At 52.5% G+C, this 20242-nt stretch overlaps 1 protein-coding gene across 1 annotated transcript in view; it reads right to left on the reverse strand.

Annotated features, from left to right (window-relative positions):
• Window positions 1–943: 943 nt before the first annotated feature.
• ALDH1L1 (aldehyde dehydrogenase 1 family member L1) overlaps window positions 944–20242 on the reverse strand; it is an 81204-nt gene continuing 61905 nt past the window's right edge. The window contains exons 17-23 of the mRNA XM_023215303.2: window positions 15027–15120; window positions 11613–11712; window positions 9910–10008; window positions 7105–7270; window positions 4323–4428; window positions 2937–3136; window positions 944–1070 (exon numbers count right to left, since the gene is read on the reverse strand). Coding sequence (XP_023071071.2) covers window positions 1015–1070; window positions 2937–3136; window positions 4323–4428; window positions 7105–7270; window positions 9910–10008; window positions 11613–11712; window positions 15027–15120 — 821 coding nt within the window. The 3' untranslated portion in view covers window positions 944–1014. The remainder of the gene's footprint in view (window positions 1071–2936; window positions 3137–4322; window positions 4429–7104; window positions 7271–9909; window positions 10009–11612; window positions 11713–15026; window positions 15121–20242) is intronic.

Genomic DNA, 20242 nt, shown 5'->3' on the forward strand with positions numbered 1-20242 from the left:
CTGAGGAGACGGGGAACTCACAGGCCTCTGAAAGGCAGCATGCTGCACGGAGAGGCCTGAAGTTGTTCCCAGACATGCAGAGGCTGGGCCTAGAGCTCTCAGCATGGCCTGGGCCTGTGGGGAGGGACAGAGGGGCCTGCAGTGGGCCTGTGGGACCCAGAGGGACAGAGCCAGGTGGGTGGGGAGATGAGATGCCAGGAAGAGAGCTCCATGTGGGGAAACTGAGGTGACAGCAGGTAGGTCAGGTTGCAGTGTTTGGTGCCTATAGGATGAGGGTGCAGAGAGGAGGGCCGCAAGCTCCCACAGGGAGAGGTCACGGGAAAGAGCTATAGGGCAGGTCCCTGGGCCAAGAAGAAGCCATAAAGGTACACAGGAGACACTGTGTTGGATGGAAGACAGGAGCTCTGCCTGGCATTCCCAGCTGGGCCCGGCCCTCTACTGCAGGCCCTCGGGCTGGCTACCAGCTGAGAGCACAGCCACGCTGACAGAGCAGGGGCGAGGGCCCGGCCCCCATCTGCTGAGGGAGTTTGAGCTGCCTCCCAGTCCAGGGCTCGCCCAGCTCAATCCCCATCTTCCCACCAGTTTCCTAGGGGTTACCCTCAAACCTCCTGCACCCCGACTCACAGCTTCTGCTCTTTGGGGCCTGAGATGGCCCACACCCATTTCCTCCTGCCTCTCTCCAGGTGTCTGGCTCTCCCAGGCCAAACAGCACCGTCATGCCCAGGTGACCGCAAATTCCAGGCCCACCCAGGAATACCCACGGGTGGAGCAGAGAGACACGGAGGTGTGGATGGTCTCTCTTCAGAAGCTTTATTCTCCCTGGGAGGGGCACACCTCACCCAGCCAAGGCTGCTTCTGACTGGACAGAGGGTGTCCGAGATGCAGACATGGGGTGCAGGCAGGAAGGCTTCCACTAGCCCCCCAGGTGGGAGGTGCTGTGCACCCAGGCTCAAGAGGGAGGGGGCCCCAGCCGCCAGGCAGGGGCAGGGACTTTCTTCTCACAAAGACCTTTCTTCAGTATTCGAAGGTCACCGTCTTGACCCGCAGGTACTCGTTCAGAGCCGCCTCTCCTGTAAGACACCACAAAGGTCACAGCAGCTGCCACCACAGGCAGGAACCACTGCTGAGGGCTGCAAGTGTCTTATTCCTCAGCAACCGTGTGGGGGCAGCTCTGGCTCATCCCACTTCCAGGTGTGAAGTCGAGGCCCAGCGAGGTCATGAATCTTACCAGGTTATCCCTGACAGTGGATAGTGGGCCAGGACTCCCAGAATACAAAGCCAATCTGAGGCAGCCGTTTAAGAATCTTCCCCGGCTCCCACCGCCTTGTCTGGACAGCGGGAAGCCCCTTCAGGCGGAAGTGGGTGGAGGACTTGGTGTTACCGCCCGGACTCACTGGTCCATCTCTTCTCCCATGGCTGCGCCCACCTATGTCTGCATCAAGCTGTGGCTGGGAAAAGGAGATGCCTCGCAGGGCCCTGAGGCCCCAGACGTTGGCAGTGCTATGTGGCTGGTGCGTCTCAACCCCATGACAAGTGTGAAGCCTGGGGCTGTCTGACAGCTCCTCAGCAGCTCTGGCTGGCCCCAGGAGTGGCACTGCCCCAAATGCCACTGCCCTGTCCCTCTGAGGTCCTGGGCCTGCCCAGGCGGGCTCTTGGAAGGCTTGGTTTGTGGGCCTGTCCCAGGAGGGTGCTGGTCCTCTCAGCGGGACATGGGGACCAGGGTTGGGAGGGAGCTGGGGGAACTCGGGGAGGATTCATAAGGGGCTCAGATCACGTCCTGGGGACTTGGCAGCCATAGCCTTCCCTGGGTGGCCATGGGCCTCATGGATTCCCATGGTGGACACCAGGAAGGTGGCCTGGGAGAAGGCAGGAAGAGGAGGCAGACAGGGACACAGGAAGCAGGAGTGGCCAGCCTATACGTGCATGTGAGTCCAGCCCTGTGGGCACACATGGGCCCCTCTCACAGGCACCCCTGGGGGCTTCTGCAGGGCTTGAAGGATGGGGGCAGGGGGAGGAGAGAAAACTGGAAACAGTGACCACCCTTTGACCCCTAGCCTCAGCATGACCTTCCCTGTGGTCTCTGGGCTGGAACAGGAGCCTGGAAAGACAGGCGGGAACTCTGAGACAGCATACGGCTCCCCCGGACCTTGCCAGCCACCCCTGCCAAGCTTGCCCATAAGACCTGTCTAGTCCCCACTGCTGAGAGAGCAGGATGAGGCCCAAGGCTTGGAGCAGCCCAGGGGGAGAGGGCTGGAGCAGAACTCCACGCCACCGAGCGGACGGAGCACTGGGGGGCCTGCGCTGTGTACTGGGGGACCCTGCCTGCTGCCGCCTCAGCGACTTCATCTGTACTGGGAGACTCGCAACACCCATGGTGTTCACCTGGGGGGTACATTCGGTCTCATGGCTCCTCTTTACACTAAGGACGCAACCTGAGCCCCTGACCATGGCCCATGGGCCTTCTATCTGGCCCCTACCTGCCTCTCAGGCCTTCTCTTCTCCCTCCTGCTCCCCCTTGGCCCACTCCCACCACTCTGGCCTCTCTGCAACTCCACAACCAAAACTGGTTCCCCCAAGGACCTGCTGAACCCTCAGCTAGAAGCATGGGCCCCTGGGTCTTCACGGCCAACTCCTCCCTGCCATGCAGGTCTGGGTAGCACAGGTGCCACCACACCAGAGAGGCCCCCACTGCCTCCTGGCCGGAGTGTCTCCCCCAGGCCACTCTTCTTGCCTTCTTCCCAGCACCACCCCCCCTCTGCAAGCATCTTGCTCATGGACTCGTCACATGTTCCCTCCCAGTAAGAAGTGAGCCCTGACAGCCATCATGTTCAAGGCTACATCCCTGCATCTGGGATAGGACCTGGAACTAAGTGGTTTTGAACGGATGTTTGCTGAATGAATAAATGAAAGCAACCCCATAGGCAGGAGTAGGTTACCTAGATCTTTGCCAAATCCAGACTGTTTGAATCCTCCGAAGGGAGCAGCCACATCGGTCTTGTTGTACGTGTTGACAAACACAGTGCCTGCCTGGAGCTTGTCACTGACATACAGGGCCTTGTTGATGTCCCTGGTGAAGACACCAGAAGCCAGACCAAATTCCGTGGCATTGGCCCGAGACAGCACAGCGTCCACGTCCCTGGAGGGAAAGTCCAGGAAGAACTCCCTGAGGGAGGTGCAGGTGAGAGCTTGGCCTGCTCCACACCCCAGCTGCATAAGACCTTCCGAGGAGAAAATGTGCCGGGCTGCGGCACCGGCACAGGATGGGGTTGGGCTGGGCTGTGAGTGAGGAGGAAGGGCCGGGGCCCATGTGCAGGCAGCCACCACAGGGGCTCCTGGATCAGGGGGTGAGCCTTTTATTCCACAGACTGGGAGCAGGGGCCCAGAGAGGAGCCACTGGGTCCTCACATGCAGAACGACCCACATGTGCCTTTGGCAGGTTGGGCATTCACCAGACATCAGTGATCTGGAGACTTACTACAACCATATTTGTTGGCTAGGTGGCAGTGAAGTCTCTTATTCTAATGCCATTGACATATGACGATAATTTCTGGGTTTTTTTGATAGTTGGATAGTAAAATGTGAGGATGAGGCACGATTTTGCAGTTTGCTTCAAGGTGCTATGGAGACAAGGGGTAAGCCTGAGAAGTGACAGCATGGGCCTCCGTGGCCCCACTGTGAGTGGAGTACAGTTTCCCCTTCCAGCCCAGGCTGGCCTGGGTGACTTGCTTGATCAATAGGCTGTGGTGGAAGGGATGCTCTGGGATTCTAAAGAGCCAGATTATAAAGAGCCTTTTGGCTTTCACCTGGCCTCCGAGGGGGAACCAGGTGCCTTGGCAACCCCGAGGCTGCCACGCGGAGGAAGCCTCCTGGGAGACCCCTAGCAGCATGAGGATAGCCACTCTGTCGCCCCAGCTGAGGCCAGATACCGCATGGAGCAGAGATGGGTTCGCCTCATTGAACTTGGACCATGAGTGAAATAAATCTCTGATTATTCCAAGCCACTCAGTGTGGGGGGTGGTTTAGTGCACGGTAACAGACCTTAGAACAGAGCCCAGTGGGCTGCAAGAAACATGCTGGAGCACGTGGCAAGGGACAAGGACAGGGAAGGGAACTGTCTTTGCTCACAGGGGGACTCAAAGCCCCAGGTCTCTTCTCAGGGGTGTGGAGACTCAGCAGGCCGCCCAGGCGGGATGTCAATGGCTTGCACCCTGCCTGAGTTCTCCTCCTCACCGCCCATAGACTACCTCCCAAAGCCCACACGAAGACCCCAGTAACATGTGGGAGAGAGTCAGGGCCCTTGAGACATCAGCAGGATTCCCTACCCATCAGCAAACCGAGAGATGATCATGACAGGTCCAAAGGACTCCTCCTTGGCTATGAACATGTGGTCTTCCACATCTGTGAAAACAGTTGGCTCAAAGAAGAACCCTGCAAGAGAGATGGAGACCCGCTGTACATGGGAGACACAGTGCCCGATGGTCCAGCCTCCCCGTCAGCAGGGCCTGGGCCACACCAGCCACCTGCGGATGACCCGACATAAGCGCCAGGTCGTGGCACTTGGGTGTCGCCATGCTGCAGGTGGCTCTCCCACCTGGCATGTTCTTTGATGTGGGTCTCACCATGCTTCTAAAGGAGTGCTGTTGAGGGAAATGGGGCGGCAGGTTGGCAGGTGACAGAGCTGAGACCTGATCCCAAGTCCAACCCTAGTGCCAGAACCCATGGCCAAAGCAAAGACTGGAGCTTTTCTGGTGACAGCTAATCTACAACCTCCTAGATTGTTTGGCAGGTGAAACCTCCCAGGCAGCTCTGCCACTGACCCTGGTGGCTACAACCCATGGAGTAGAAGGAGGTGAGAGGGGAGGAGCTCTGGACACTGGACCTCCTGGGACTCCCACCCTCTGCCGTCCTGGGGTCCCTATCAAGGCCCAACTTCATGCTCTCCAGTCAAGAAGGGACCACCTAATCCCAACCCTGGATGTAACCCCTACAGGCCCTGGTTGCCAGGTCAGACGCACTTCTGACAACTGAAATGCTTTCCTCTCGCTTTTCTCTAGAGACAGAGCCCTGAGACCTGCTGCACTGAGGTCAATCCCGCCTGACCTCACTGAAATTCAATCCCGCCTGACTTACGAATAATCAAGAGACCGGGAATTTTCTCACTGTAGATTTTAGAGAAATAGAAAATTTCAAAAAATGTTACAAAGTTATTTAACTAATAAAATATTCAATATTTTTCATACATTTATAAATGACATTTTAACACTGATTACAATTGTGAAAATGTGACTCATGTACACATACAGTGGTTTATGTGGCCTGTGTTTACTCCACAGTCTTGCAGCACTTCTGCCGGGGCATGTGAGCCGTGTTGACCACCCCTCTGTCGTCCCCTCCCCATCTACCTTGTACTCTCCCCTATCCCCTCTAGACCCTGAGAGCTGGTCTCCTGGTCCTTGGGCCACCAGAAAGCAGCCCCATCCCGTGCTCTGCCCCTCACTGGGCTGTAGGAATTCTACTCCTTCTCATACCCCCTCCAGGGCGGGGTGATGACTCTCCACTATTCCTGGTTCCCTGGTGCCGCTCTACCCCTTGCTGGCTCCCTAGCCCTGCTCCTGGCACAGGGCCTCCATCCCACCAACCCTGAACCCGGCCATCCTTGCCCTGCAAGGGCCCTGGTGATGCTCCTCCCACCCCACCTGCCTCATGGAACTCGCAGTCCAGCAGGAGTGGGAAGAGGGTAAGTGGACAGTGACAGCAGCAGTGCAGTGGTCACGAGAGCTCTGTTGAGGTGTGTGGTGCCCGGCACCCTGTGACATGGGCATGCCTGGGTTTGGATGTCCTGTGAGCTAAAGAAGCAGGAGCTTTCCAGGTGGGGACACTCAAAAGCCTCCGCTAAGTCGAGCAGCAGCAAATGCATGGAGCCCAGGAAAGCACGAGAAACCTCTGGAGAGAATGAAATGCGGCTGCAGTACAGGTCAAGGGCAAGTCAGGCCTAGATCATGAAGGACTCTGGCTGTCAGGTCAAGGAGTCTGAACTTGCACTGCAGGAGGGTGGGTTACTGCTACGAGGTCTTAACGGAGGAGAGGTCACCAGACCCTGGCAACTGTGTGAGTAAAGGATCAGCAGGCTCACAAGGCCACTTGGGAGGCTGCTGTGACACCGAGCAAGGCAAGATGCAGGGAGCCCGCACAAGGGTCAGGGAGGCAGAGGAAGTCCAGAGTGGGACAATTCTCAGATTTTACAGAATCAGGCAAATAATTTAAATGGGGGTCACAGAAGGAGAAGAGTCAGGGATTCCTTCTTCCCTTTCCTCCTTCATGCCATCAGATTAACTGAGCACCTACTCTGTGCAAGGCCCAGTCTAGGCACAAAGGAGCCAGGGGTGAGGAAGATAGTCATGGCACCTGTCCCTCGGCAGTAGCATCAACAGCCCATCCCTGTGGCTGCTGCACTTCTGGCCTGGATGACTCGATCAGACAGAGGGTCCTGGAGCAGCAGGTGTGTGTGTGTCTGGGCTCAACTCTGGCTGGGACATTGCAGTGACCATTGAGTTTGAAGGGCCTGGGGAACATCCAGGTGGAAGTGTCCAGTGTCGCTGGCTATGCGGTGAGGAGCTCTGGGTGGGGTGGAGCCTGGAGGCCTGTATCTGGTAGGGTCTGAGCAGGGGAGAGATCCTGCAGGCAAACTGTCCCCCATGAGAGGTGCTCCAAGCTAAGGATAGGCAGGGATGCACCTGCATTGAGGGGACAGGTGGAGCAATGGCTGAGAGGTTAACAGCCAGTGAAGTAGAAGGAAAATCATAAAATCTAGTCTCATGAAATCTATCGGGGAGAGACTCTCAAGGCTGTGGTGACAGTAAGGGCAAGTCAGAGTCCAGTTCAATACTGACTAAACCAGCACTGAATAATGCTCGTCCCATTCCAAGGTCTGGCTGGTGCCCAAATAGCCAAGGTCCAGTCCATCCCAGGTCCCAGATGGGGCTGCAGCCTGACTGTGCAGGTACCTGGCCTTCAGCTGTCTCCAGTTCAGCTGGACAGGGAACCAGAGGCCATGGGGCCTGCTGCCTCAATTGACCCAAACGGGCCTGGCACACTCTGACTCACCTGGCCGAGGGATTTGATTCCCACCGCAGACCAGTGTGGCCCCTTCCTTCACGCCGCGCTGGCAGTACTCCATCAGCTTCATCAGGTGGGCATGGTGATTCTGTGGCCCGTGGTCGGTGTCCCTGTCCAGTGGGTTGCCCACCTTCATCTTCCGCACCTCCTGTACCTGCAGAAAGTCCTCCAAGTCAGGCGTGGCTTGTTCTGCCGCAGTTTCTGACAGTGATCCTCACCTGACTCAGCTCTCACGGCTGACCCCTGAGGAAAGTTCACACTCTATTCTAGCCTCAGGGCTTTCCGAATTCTGACTCTAAATCCACCTTCCAGTCTGAAATCCCAAATGGCTCCTATGTGCAGAGGGACAGAAGTCTCCAAGGAGACAGGAGCCCAGCAATAGATGGACTGGGAATGGAGGTGCACAGGAGGGTGGGTGAGGAGGAGAGAGGCTGGCGTATTTGACTAGTTGAGGAGATGGGGCTAAGTACAACATGTATCTGATTCTGGTCCTGCACCAGCCTCATGGATCAAGAAGCTGAAAGAACTGTTTGGGGGACTCCAGGATGTGGGGTGGGTGGGATACACCAGCCCTGCTGCAATAGTCCCGGCGCTAAAGTGGGAAAGAAATTGAGTGGAGGGGAGGGGCCCAAGGCTCTAGTCTGCTGACCCTCCTCCTCCAAGGCCAGGGCATCTCACATCTTGCAAACTCTGCACCCTCAGTCAGCCCTAATCAGACACAGGTGTGACTCGAGCACTCGGGACACCCCTCTGCCCTTCCCACCAAGGCCCACTGAGTGCCTCTGACTGTCCTATCGCCACCCTGTAGCCAAGCCCGGTTGCTTTTGTTCCTCATTCTCTGCTCCTGTCCTGGAGACCCAAACCGTGCCCCAATCTCTCTTGGATACAAAGGACAAGTAGCCTACTGAGCCTCCTGAACACTGGCCTCACTTCCTTTATTTGGGATTGTGACTGTCCTGAGAATTATCCCTGGGACAATGGCCCTTGCAGTCACCCGACTGTGGAAGTCTCATGACTCCCTTAAGACCCCCAGACAGGACCTTGTGTGCACAGCTCTATGTCCCCGCAGCCACACTCCCCCCATGACTGCCACTTTACTAGTAGTCTGTATCCTGGTCCTGCTATTCCTGTGCCGGGCCCATCACAGCAATGGGCCTCGCTTGGCCAGGCAGGCCAGCTCCCTAACTACGGAAGATGACCTTGTGCCTCCCATCACGTGGTAGAGTCCGTTTCCTCACCCCTTAAATCTGGGCCAGCCTGTGACTTGCTTCGGCAGCACAATGCATGGAAGCAATGTTTCGTGCATTTCAAGAAGCCTCTCAACTTGTGCTGTCACTCTCAGGAGTCCTGCCACTGTTCACATGAACATGCCCCAGCACATGCTGCAGAATATAGGCCCCTAGGGCAAGGACAGCTGTCCCACGAAGCTGCCTGCTGCCCCTGAGCCTCACTGCAGATGCTTGGGCAAGCTCTGACAAACCCAGGTGAGCCCCAGTGAACCCCAGCCTAGACTGCCACTGCTGCCCACAGAATCATGAGCTGTGGGCAGGGCTGCCATTTCCAACCACTCTGTGTTGAGGGTTGTTTTAGGGCAAAAGCTTTTCCAGCCCCTCCCAGAAAGTCCTTCCTTTTCCCACTCCTTCCAGACTCTGAGCCACCACCCTGGGTCCAGCGCCAGCTCTCCTCGAGGGACCCCTCCCTCACCCCTCCTCTCACGGGCCCTCTTTTCCCCTGGCTTCTCAGGCACCATCTGTCTGAAACCATGTGTGGAGGTTGCTGGTTGTCTCTCCCGCATCCCTGCCGCTACCTGCTGGGATCAGACGCTGCTCTCCGCAACCTGGGGGTGGAGTTGGGGGGGCCCTTTGCAGAAGCTAAGCCAACCTCAGCTTGCTCCACCCCTGGTATCATGGCCTGGATGAAGGATGGCTGGGGCCTGGCTCATGACAACCCCACAGTGTTTTCCAACAGAGGTGGTGAGGAAGGAGTCATGTCCTGCTTCAAGTGGTGAGAAGGTAATGCTGGTGCCGACAGCCCCATACTCCCCACCATATCTGAGCTGCTTGGAGAGAATGACGCCAACCCGCTGAGGAACCGAGAAGCCAGGCATTACAAACCTCCCAAGGGGACTCAGGACCACCCATCCGTCCGAGGCCAGCATCAAGCCTGCTCTTCCGGGTGTGGCTGAGTGGGTGGATAAATCTGGTGGAAGACACTATCCGATGCCCACCAGATCCCCGAGGCCATGCAAGGTGGCTGCGGAACCCGACGGGAGCTGCTGTCCCCTACTGGCGGCCCACAGCCAAGCCTACCTGCCACAGGGGCCCACAGCCTGGCCACTCAGCCCCAGGGGCATGCCTATGTAGGGGGATTTGTGCTCCAGGGCCCCTGTCCATGGTCAGACCCAGGCTGACCTGAGACCAGACCCTTGTTCCATTCTGTCTGGTCCTCCCCTGGTCCCTTCTCCTTCCAGGCTTCACCTAAGAGTCCACTCTGAGTAAACCACATGCACTGAATTCTTGCCCCAGGCTCCACTTCTAGGCAGCCAACCCAAGACGGGCCCTTTTTGGTGATGTCAATTTGAGCTACAGGTCTGCTATTTCTTGGCGAAATAATAAAATCCAGTGAAGACTCAGCATAGTTCCCGCTGTGAGTTCCCTGACCCCCGTGGGCAGTGTCCTCTAGGAGGAGCCCAGCCTCACTTGACCCCTGCCCTGTCTCCCCTCCTCCAACCCCCTCCAGCCAGGCTGCTGTCCCGGTGAACCAGCAGCCCACAGACCCTGGGGTAGGACTTACCACCCTCCGCACAAACTCATCATGAATGGAGTCCTCCACAAACAGCCGGCCTGCTGCAATGCAGTTCTCTCCTTTGTTGAAGAAAACAGAGCTCATCCCCTTCAGAGAATGGAGAAGAACACCAGGTCACTGCTCCTCCTGGGACACCAGCCCCCCGCTCTGCCAGGGCCCAGCTGCCCTTTCTCATTGGGAAGGGAGGCACCCGTGTGTCCTGACCTCCTCCTGTGGGCCGCACTCAATCCTCAGTCACCTCAAGAGGAGAGGTGACAGGTAACGGTGTGGGAAGTGAAGACGCTGAGGCCCATGCAGCGACAGAGAGACACCACGCCCCAACCCCCACCACTGGAGGACAAGTCTGCCATCCACACTGCAGAGCATGGGGACCCAGTGGGAGTGAGCCTTGGCCTGCCTGAGACCCTCCTGCACCCTGGGTGGGCTCGCTGGGGTGGTGCAGGAGGTGCCGACTCCTGTTTCAGACTCTACATTCTCAGAGCTGACAGGAGAGATGCCAGCCGTGTAAGCACGGAGCAGGTGGCAGGTGACAGGGCACAGGGTGAGACACAGGCAGGCAGCCCTGACGTGGGTGGGTGAGGGGTGGGGCAGCCCTGGCCCAGGGAACTTCCAGCAGGAGTTCACAACAAAGGCCCTTAGAGGCCGCAGACAGCCTGCTTTTTCAAACTCGCCTGCTGTGGGAGACCCAGGGGAGGACGGAGAGCCATGGTCAAGCCTGGCTAGATCCCAGGGCTGATGGGTTCACCTGGGCCCGTGAATAAGGCCCTTGCCTCCCTCAGGTTCTCTACCAAATAAGGTTGGACTCCCTTTCACACCCATGCTAGGGTGTCAGGCCGTCCTCCACGGCACAGTAGAACTTAGGGCCGGGGGCATATTTGGGGACCTGGCAGAATGTGGCCTTACTGGTTTGCTCCCACAGGAGTGAGGACACGACCAAGGCAATAACAATACTAACGGTAAGAACAAGGACCAACACATGTGTCTTATGTGGCACTTGCCACTAATCTAAGCCCTTCAGACATATTCATTCTGCGGCCACCCAGGTGGTGGGTATCACCATGGTCCCTATCCACAGGTGGGAGCACAGACGCCAGAGAGGTTAGGTAACTTGCTCAAGACTGCCCCGCAGGTCAGTGGTGGAGCCAGGCACGTGCACCCACGGCCACCGGCAGAGAGCGTCACTGTCAGCAGGGCTGGGCCCAAGTGCTCAGAGTTCTGCTTTGCTCTTTTATTTTAAAAATACACATTTTATTGTGTATATTTGAGGTTTACAGCATGAAGTTATGGACTACATATAGATGGTAAAATGGTTACCATAGTGAAGCAGATCAACACATCGGATTTGCCCTCTCATCAGACAGAAAAGGGTGCCATGCTTATTTCAGAACAGATGGAGCTGTGGCGTGTGTTTCCTGATTTCATATTGATATGTAATACACACATACACATATGTTATAGGCAGTTGATCTCAGCTATCCTGGCAGTTATGAAACTTCTTGGGGAGTATGTTTGGAGGGCATACGTCTTTCTTCACTAAGCCTGCTGCCTGCCGTGCTATGCTTGTGGTGACAGCATGGACTCCACCAGGGCTACACGTGTGAGTGTGGCTGTGGAATGAGAGACAGAGCCTCCTGGGCTCCACGGTCCCTGTCCCCACTTGCTGTCCCTACCCCTCCAGGCCCGGCCCTCACCATCTGCACAGCCTTGTTGAGGTCACAGTCAGCAAAGATGATGAGGGGTGACTTCCCGCCCAGTTCCAGGGACACCTTCTTCACGTTACTTATGGCACAGCTGCAAGGAACAGAGGGCTGGTGGGGCCGGTCCCTCCAGAGCAGGTAGGGGCATTGGGCCCCCAGGTGGCAGGGACCTGGGCAGGCTCAAAGCATGCTTTGTTGCAAGAAGCAAGACCCAGCCAGTACCTCCCCACTCCCCCCGCCCCTTGTGGCTTCACACAGCCACCTTCCTTTCTTTCCTGGCCCGTATATACCGGGCCTGTGCCCCGCTGCCCCCTGGACTGCCCTTCCTGCTGCACGCTCCACACCTTGTTTCCTGTAGGCCTGTGTTCCCTTCTCTGGGGTGCCTCCCTGATCGACCTGTATAAAACCACAGCCTGCCCGCGCACCCCATCTGCTGCCCTTTGCTCTATTGCATGTTGACCACTGACCCCATCTGCAGAGCATGAGCCTGGCCAGGGCAGGCACGCATCTGTCTGGGTCATACTACAGCCCCAGTGCCAAACACAGTGCCTGTACGCAGCTGGTGCTGCACAAATTAAGGAATACAAAACAGCACCATCAGCTGGTACAGCTGCAGGGGCCCAGAGGCTGTGGCACCTCCCTGTATTAGCAGCAGAGCAAACAGAGAGAGGCTGGGAGTCATGAACACATCACATCAGTGGGCAAGAAATGCACTGCAGGGATGCTGTCCTCAGCTGGACACTCAGTTAACAGCCGGCAGGTAGGAGACTCCACTGGGGAGGAGAGGCCTCCTCTGCAGGAGCAACCCAGGGAGATGGCCCCCATCTCAGCTGCAGGTCTGGGTGACATGGCTGCCTGGGAAGAAGAAAGCAGCAGAACCAGGGATGCTGGGGCAGGAAGCTGTCCAAAGGTCTGCTTTTGCTTTTTTTTTTTTTTTTTTTTTTTTTGAAATAAATTTTACTGTGTGTATTTGAGGTTCATAGCATGATGGCTTTTTTAGTTTTTTACTGTTTTATTTTTTTTTATTTTTAGATGGAGTCTCACTCTTGTCGCCCCAGCTAGGGTGCAAAGGCATGGTCTCATCTCACTGCAACCTCCGCCTCCCGGGTTCAAGCGATTATTCTACCTAGGCCTCCTGAGTAGCTGGGATTACAGGCACGTGCCACCACACCCAGCTGATTTTTGTATTTTTAGTAGAGATGGGGTTTCACCATGTTGATTAGGCTGGTCTTGAACTCCTGACCTCAGGTGATCTGCCCGCCTCGGCCTCCCAAAATGTTGGGATTACAGGCGTGAGCCACTGCACCCAACTTCCCCGCCCCCCACTTTGAGATAGAGTCACACTCTGTTGCCCAGGCTGGAGGGCAGTGGTGTGATCTCGGCTTACTGTAACCTCCGCCTTCCGGGTTCAAGTGATTCTCCTACCTCAGCCTCTCGAGTAGCCGGGAATATAGGGGCATGTGCCACCACACCTGGCTATTTTTTGTTTGTTTGTATGTTTGTTTTGTAGAGATGGGGTTTCACCATGTTGGCCAGGGTGGTCTCAAACTCCTGGCCTCAAGTGATCCGCTGGCCTCAGCCTCCCAAAGTGCTGGGATTCCAGCGTGAGCCACCACGTCCAGCCTAGTATTTATTTTTCTATATAAAATGCTCAAATTGAGGTAGTTTTGTTTTTTTGTTCTGTTCTATTTAATTAATTAATTTTTTTTTTTTTTTTTTTTTTTTGAGCCAGGCTCTCTTTGTTGCCCAGGCTGGAGTGCAGTGCATGATCTCGCCTCATTACAGCTTCCGCGTCCCAGGCTCCTTCCACCTCAGCCTCCCGAGTAGCTGGGACTATAGGCATGTTCCACCACACGCTCGGCTACAGCATGATGTCATGAACTACATATCAATGGTACAATGGTTACCATGGTGAGGCAAATCAACATATCTTGCCACCCAAACCCTCTGTCCAGCTCTGGAGTGCTCAGAGCTGACATTTCCTGAGCCCTCACCGTGGACTTGACTCACCTGTGCTCAGATGTGACTACAACCTATACACCTCAGAGGAAGAGACCAGCTAGCTTTTGAATCAGGAGAGGCAAACCTGCTGTGACTACTTGCAGTTACCCCATTCCCCTACCCACATCACTCAAAGTGCAGGTGCCAAAACCCACCACCAAAAGTTCAGTGTCAGGGCTGGGGCAGGCTCCAGTGTCAGTCAGGGCTCCAGCTGCTACCCTGTGGTCTGGCCCTGGCTGTCTCTCCCAGCTTGTCGGTGATGGAGACGAGAACTCCTGCACTGTCAAACTGCTGTAATGGAACTGGTGGGGGACCCAAGGCATGGGTGTGACCCAGGTCATACTGTGGTTTAGTGACAGAGCCTGGAAGATGACACCAGTCAGTTTGAAGCCAAAGTCCAAGAATGAAGACATGAATTGACCTAGATCACTTCTGTTCATAGAAATAGAATGAAAGCTTCAAACACTAGCCAAATAGACGATGGGACTTTTTTTGATGGTAGCCACATTAAAGGAGCTTGAGACTAGGCTGGGCAATATAGCAAAACCCCAGCTCTACAAAAAAATAAAAAAACGTATCCAGGTGTGGTGGCACTTGTCTATAGTCCTATCTACTCGTGAGGCTAAGGCAGGAGGATTGCATGAGCCAGGGAGGCAGAGGCTGCAGTGAGCCGTAATCACGACACTGCACTCCAGCCTTGGTGACACAGTGAAACTCCATTGAAAAAAAAAAAAAAAAAAGCCTGAAAAGAAACAGGTTTCTTTTATATTAATATATAATAATAAAATAATATATTTTATTATATTTTATTTAACCCAATTAATCAAGAATATTATCATTTCTCAGGTGGATTGCTTGAGCCCAGGAGTTTGAGACCAGTCTGGGCAACACAGTGAGACCTTGTCTCGATGAAAAACATGAAAAATTAGCTGGACTTGGTGGTGCGTGCCTGTAGTCCCAGCTGCTTGGGAGGCTGAGGTGTGAGTATCACTTGAGCCCAGGAAGTCAAGGCTGCAGCGAGCTATGATGGTGCCACTGCACTCCACCATGGGTGACAGAGCAAGACCTGTCTCAGAAAACAAACAAACAAAAAACATCCTATTAATGAGCTATTTCAGTTTTTTGTGGGTGCTCAGTTCTTGAAATCCATACGTGTTTTACACTCTCAGCACCTCTCAATCCAGTCCCTTGCTGGTCTGACAGTGCTCCGCAGGTCTCTGTCCAGGCCTCCCAGGGCTTTGTCAGAAAGGCAGATGCCTCTTCAGCGTTTGCATAGAGCCCAGCAGGGCCGCGGAAGTGGCTGCGCCCTGGAGCTTGAGAAGCAGGACACAACTCCTGGGACAGCACTGCCATGTCCCAGGCGCAGCCTGCAGCAGCCCCTCCTCTGCCCCACCCCCAGCCACGCACCTTTTCATGATGTGCTTGCCCACCTCTGTGGAGCCTGTGAACCCAATTTTCCTCACGTCGGGATGGTCTGAAAGTCTCTGGCCAACCAGGGAGCCTGTGGGTGGGAGGGAGGGGGGAATCAGGGCAGTCCCCCTGGTGCTGGGGAGGCAGGAGCCCACCTCCAGGCCTGCACAGGTCCACTGGGAGTCTGGAGCCCTCAAAATGCTCCCCGCATGCTTGATCCCCATGGTGCCTGGGGCTCGTGGAGCTTCACTCCCTATTAGGGGCTGAACTGTGTCCCCTAAAATTCAAATGCTGAAACTCTCACCCCGTGTACCTCTGAATGGGGCTGTGTTTGGAGACATGACCTTTACGTAGGTGATTAAGGTAAAATGAGGTCATTGGCATGGACTCTAATCCAATCTGACTGGTGTCCTTCTAAGAAGAGGGGATTTGGGCAACGACCATGTGAGGACACAGGGAGTGGAGAGCCGTCTGCAAGCCCAGGAGAGAGGCTGCAGGAGAAGCTGACGCTGCTGACACTCTGATCTTGGACTTCCAGCCTCCAGAACTGAGAGATGATAACCATCTGTTTCTGAAGCCCTGGTCTGCGGGGCTTTGACACGGTAGCCCAAGCAAACCAACTCACTCCCCACATGGTTTTCCACCGTCACGCAGACCCCAAGGTGAGGGCACCAAGCCTTCAGCTCTTGTAGGGGCTCAAACAGAGACCCAAGCATGCCTGACCAGGTCCCTGAGGGGTGTGGCATCCTGAGCATCACAGACTCTAAAACACCCGCCCTCCGGTGAGCCAGCCACAGAAGCCTTGCCACCTGCCGTTCCGCCCAGGAAATGCCGTGATTCCTGCCCTGTCCCATGCCCCCAGCCCCCACTCTGAGCCACGCCCAGCACAAATCCTGTCCCCAACCTGGCTAAGTCCTTTCTATCCCTCAGGTCTCCATCTCAGTGAGACTTCAGAGTGGGCTGCCTGACGCTGCTTCCTCCCAGACTCAGCGTAGCTCCCCACTTAAGCCACTCTCTTGTTTTGGCTTCTGACTCTGCACCCTCCTAATTCGCCTCTTACTTCTCTGACGGCTCTTTTTCCATCTCCTTTGCTCACCTAACCTTAAAATATCCAGCACCTCTGGCTCCGTCCCAGGCCCTCTTCTCTCCTCGGTTTACACTGTGTGCTCAGCTGATCTCACAGGCTTCCAAGGGCCATCTCAGGTACGTCACCCCCTGAAATCGGCCTCTCCAGTCAAGCTCATCTGGGATCCAGATCCACTGGTCACTCCTCTGCCTGCTTGGCATCTGCACTTGGATGTCTTCTGGCTTCTCAAATTCAACAGATTTGAAACTGAACTCTTAATCATTCCCCTAGACCTGCTCTTCCTCCAGGGTTCTCCATTTCAGTAAACAACTTCTCCTTGCAGCCAGCTGGTTCAAGCCAAGAACCCAAGAGTCATTCTTGACACCTCCCTTCCCCATCCCATGTCTCACTCTGTCCAGAGCTCCTGCACCTATCCAGCCCCTTCATCTTCCACCACTCCCCTGCCTCCAGGCTTGTAAAATTCACATGCCCAGGCATACCTGTGAAGGTTCCAGTTTGGCAGGTTTGGAATAAGACCCTTGTATCCTCCCTCTATATACAGTTAAAGCTCTACCAGTGGTTTTGATACTAACTCCATTCCACCACTCCCCATTAAATCACTGTTTTGGGGAGAAAATATTTGCAAAATATATATCTGATAAAGAACTGATGTCTAAAATATACAAAGAACTCTCAAAACTCAACAATAAGAAAACAACCACTAAAAACTGGGCAAAAGACAGAAATAAACACATCACCAAAGAAGATAGACAGATGGCAAGTAAGCACATGAAACAGTGCTCAATGTCATTTGTCATTAGAGAATGAAAAACTAAAACAGCAATGAGATACCACTGCACAGCTACTAAACAACCAGAATCCAGAACACTGATGACGCCAGATGCTGGCATGGATGTGGAGCAACAGGAACTCTCAGTCATTGCTGTGGGAATGCAAAATGGCACAGCCACTTGGGAAGACAGTTTGGCAGTCAGTTTCAAAACCAAATGCACTCTCACTATATGATTCAGCAACTGTGCTCCTTGGTATTTACCCAAAGAAGCTGAAAACTTATGTCCACACCAAAACCTGCAAACGCATGTTTACAGCAGCTTTATTCAGAATTGCCAAAGCTTGGAAGCAACCAAGATGTCCTTCAGAAAGTAGATGGATAAATAACTGATGTGAATCAGACAAGGGATATTATTCAGTGCTAAAAAGAAATGAGCTATTACGTCACAAGAAGTCATGGAAGAACCTCAAATGCATATCAGTAAGTGAAAGAAGCCAAATGAAAAGCCTGCATATGATTGCAATTACATGACATTCTGGAAAAGGCATAACGGTGGAGACAAGAAAAAGATCAGTGGTTGCCTGGGATTAGAGAGAGGAAGACATAAAAGATATAGCACAGAATATTCTTAGGGCAGTGAAACTACTCTGTGTTATACTCTAATGGTAGAGGCAAGGCATTACACAGTTGTCAAAACCCATAGAATGTACAACCCAAGAGTAACCCCTAAACTAGGGACTTTGGGGGATAATGAGGTGTCAATGTAGGTCATTGATTGTTACAAACATACCCCTCTGATGCTGGATATTAGTAGTGGGGGCTGTGTCTGTGTTGGGGTAGGTGATATATAGGGACTCTGTACTTTCTGCTCAATTTTGCTATCAACCTAAAACTGCTCTAAAATAAAGTCTATTTACTAGTAATAATAATAATAGTAATGAAAATAATAACACTTTCTTAGGCTATTTAAGAAATATTTCCAAAAAGGTATCATATGTCAGACCACAGAAATTCTCCATTTTAGAAAACAGGATTTTTACAAGCTGCGATGTGTTGGACTGTGCCTCCCCCAACCACTCACTAGAAATTCATAAGTTACCATCCTAACCCCCAGTACCTCACAATGTGGCCTTATTTGGGGATGAAGTCAGTACAGGTAAAATTAGTTAAGATGACGTCACTGGGGTGGGCCCTGATCCAAAATGACTGGTGTTCTTATAAAAATGGGAGATTTGGGCACAGACACCACACCTTCAGGGAAATGCCATGTCAAGATGAAAACACAGATTGGGATGATGCTTCTACAAGCTAGGAGGAGGCAAAGAAGAACTCTTCTAGAACCTAGAACCTTTTAGATGGAGCATGACCCTGCTAACACCTTCCATCCAGACTCGTAGCCTCCAGAGCTGTGAGGCGCTGCCTTGCAGTGGTTTATGCCACTCGATTTGCAGTGCTTTACAGCAGCCCTGGCAAACTCACATACAGGCCATAGTCTCTGATCATGACATAATACAAGTAGAAATATAAGAACAGAATTTAAATTTTAGACAAAAAACAACTTGGCAATTATTTTAAAATCTCTTTTTACTTACTGTGTTAGAGAGAAGACCAAAACTACAACTATATGATATTTAACAATAATAAAAACATGAACACAACCTGCTCAAAAGGCATGAGGCAGGAGTGCATTTCCAGAAGGCCAGCTTGAGGAGCCCTGCGGTCAATTCCCCAGGGAAACCACTATCCTGGTGAAGATGATCTAAAAACAACCACTTAAACTCCCTGGAAATTTTTCTAAGGGTATACAACAAATGGAAAAACATTCTCCAAGAAAATCTGACTCTCAGTAAGGGCAGGGAAAGTCTGCAACACTGAAGGCACAGTCTGCTCCCTCCCCTTGAGGAAAGCTCCACTCCAAGCAAGTGTGGCCAGGAAGGCAGCGCTCCTTTCCCTCTCAGCTCCCAGCAAAGGAAGCTGGCATCTACCAGTGGGTGCAGGCCACCAAGGCCTCTCATCTCCGCCAACTCTCAGTTGCAGAAGCTAAGTTCTTGGTGACTATGGCTAAGATGCTGCGGCCCCTTCCTCCACCCAGACAGCACGGAAGACTCTACCCCAGTGTGACAGATGGAAAAGACAGTGCATGACTATATTCAAAGTGCAAGCAGAACAAGTGCAAATAAAGAACAAGACTGTCAACCCAGAATCTTACGTCTAGCAATACTGTGTTTCAAAAAGTAGAGGCAAATAAGGATATTGCCAGATAAACAAAAACTGAGATAATCTGTTGTTAGCAGACCCACCTTATAGGAAATACTAAAAGAAGTTCTTCAAGCTAAAAGCAAGTGACTACAGACAGTAGTCAGAATCCACAGGAAAAAGCAAGGAGCACTGTAAAGGTAATTAGGTAATTATAAAAACAGTATCAATGCATATTTTATTTGCTTTCTTCTCTTAACTGATTTAAAAAGCAATTGTATAAAATGATTATATATATAATAGTATAATTGTGGGGTAACAAATAGAAATGTAATATATTGGACAATAAAAGCAGAAAGGAAGTAGGTGAGAATAAAACTTAAATGGAGTAAGGTAATGACACCAGATAGCAGTTCAAATCCATAGGACCAGCTGAAGAGGAGCAGGACTTGTGAGTCAGATAACATAAACTCTGTACATAGGGACTTGTTCTCCTTTCTTTTCTCAACTTCTTTAGTAGATGTAAAATTATATAAAGTAATATATGTAGCAATGTATTATTGGGTTTGTAACATATACAGATGTTCTATGTGTACAAAAATACGTGATCTTAGCACAAACAGGGAGAAGATAACAGACCTATCCAGAAGTAAGATTTGTACATTTCACTGGGATTAAGTTCATATAAATCTGAAGTTGATTTTGATAAGTATGTGATAAGTCCTAGAATAACCACTAAGAAAATAACTACAAATGTATACTGAAAATAATTATTGAAAGCATTAAAATGTTATGCTCGGAAATATTCACTTAATGCAGAAGAAATTAGTACAGCAGGAGAAACAGAGGGAAAAAAGACAGCAGACTCATAGAAAATGAAAAGTAAAATGGTAAACCCACTGTATCAATATTAACATTAATGTAAAGTCTCTAGTCAAAGGCAGAGATTATGAGACTGGATAAAAAACAAGATCCAACTATATGTTATATATGGCACATTTTAGATTCAAAACTATGAACGGGTTGAAAGTAAAAGAATGTAAAAATATATATCATGTCAACAGCAACCATTTGAAAGCTAGTGTGGTAATACTTATAACACAGAATTGACTTTAACACAAAAACTATCATGAAAGATAAATGGGGCTATAATGATAA

The sequence above is a fragment of the Piliocolobus tephrosceles genome, chromosome 2, assembly GCF_002776525.5.
Source record: "Piliocolobus tephrosceles isolate RC106 chromosome 2, ASM277652v3, whole genome shotgun sequence".
NCBI lineage: Eukaryota > Metazoa > Chordata > Mammalia > Primates > Cercopithecidae > Piliocolobus > Piliocolobus tephrosceles.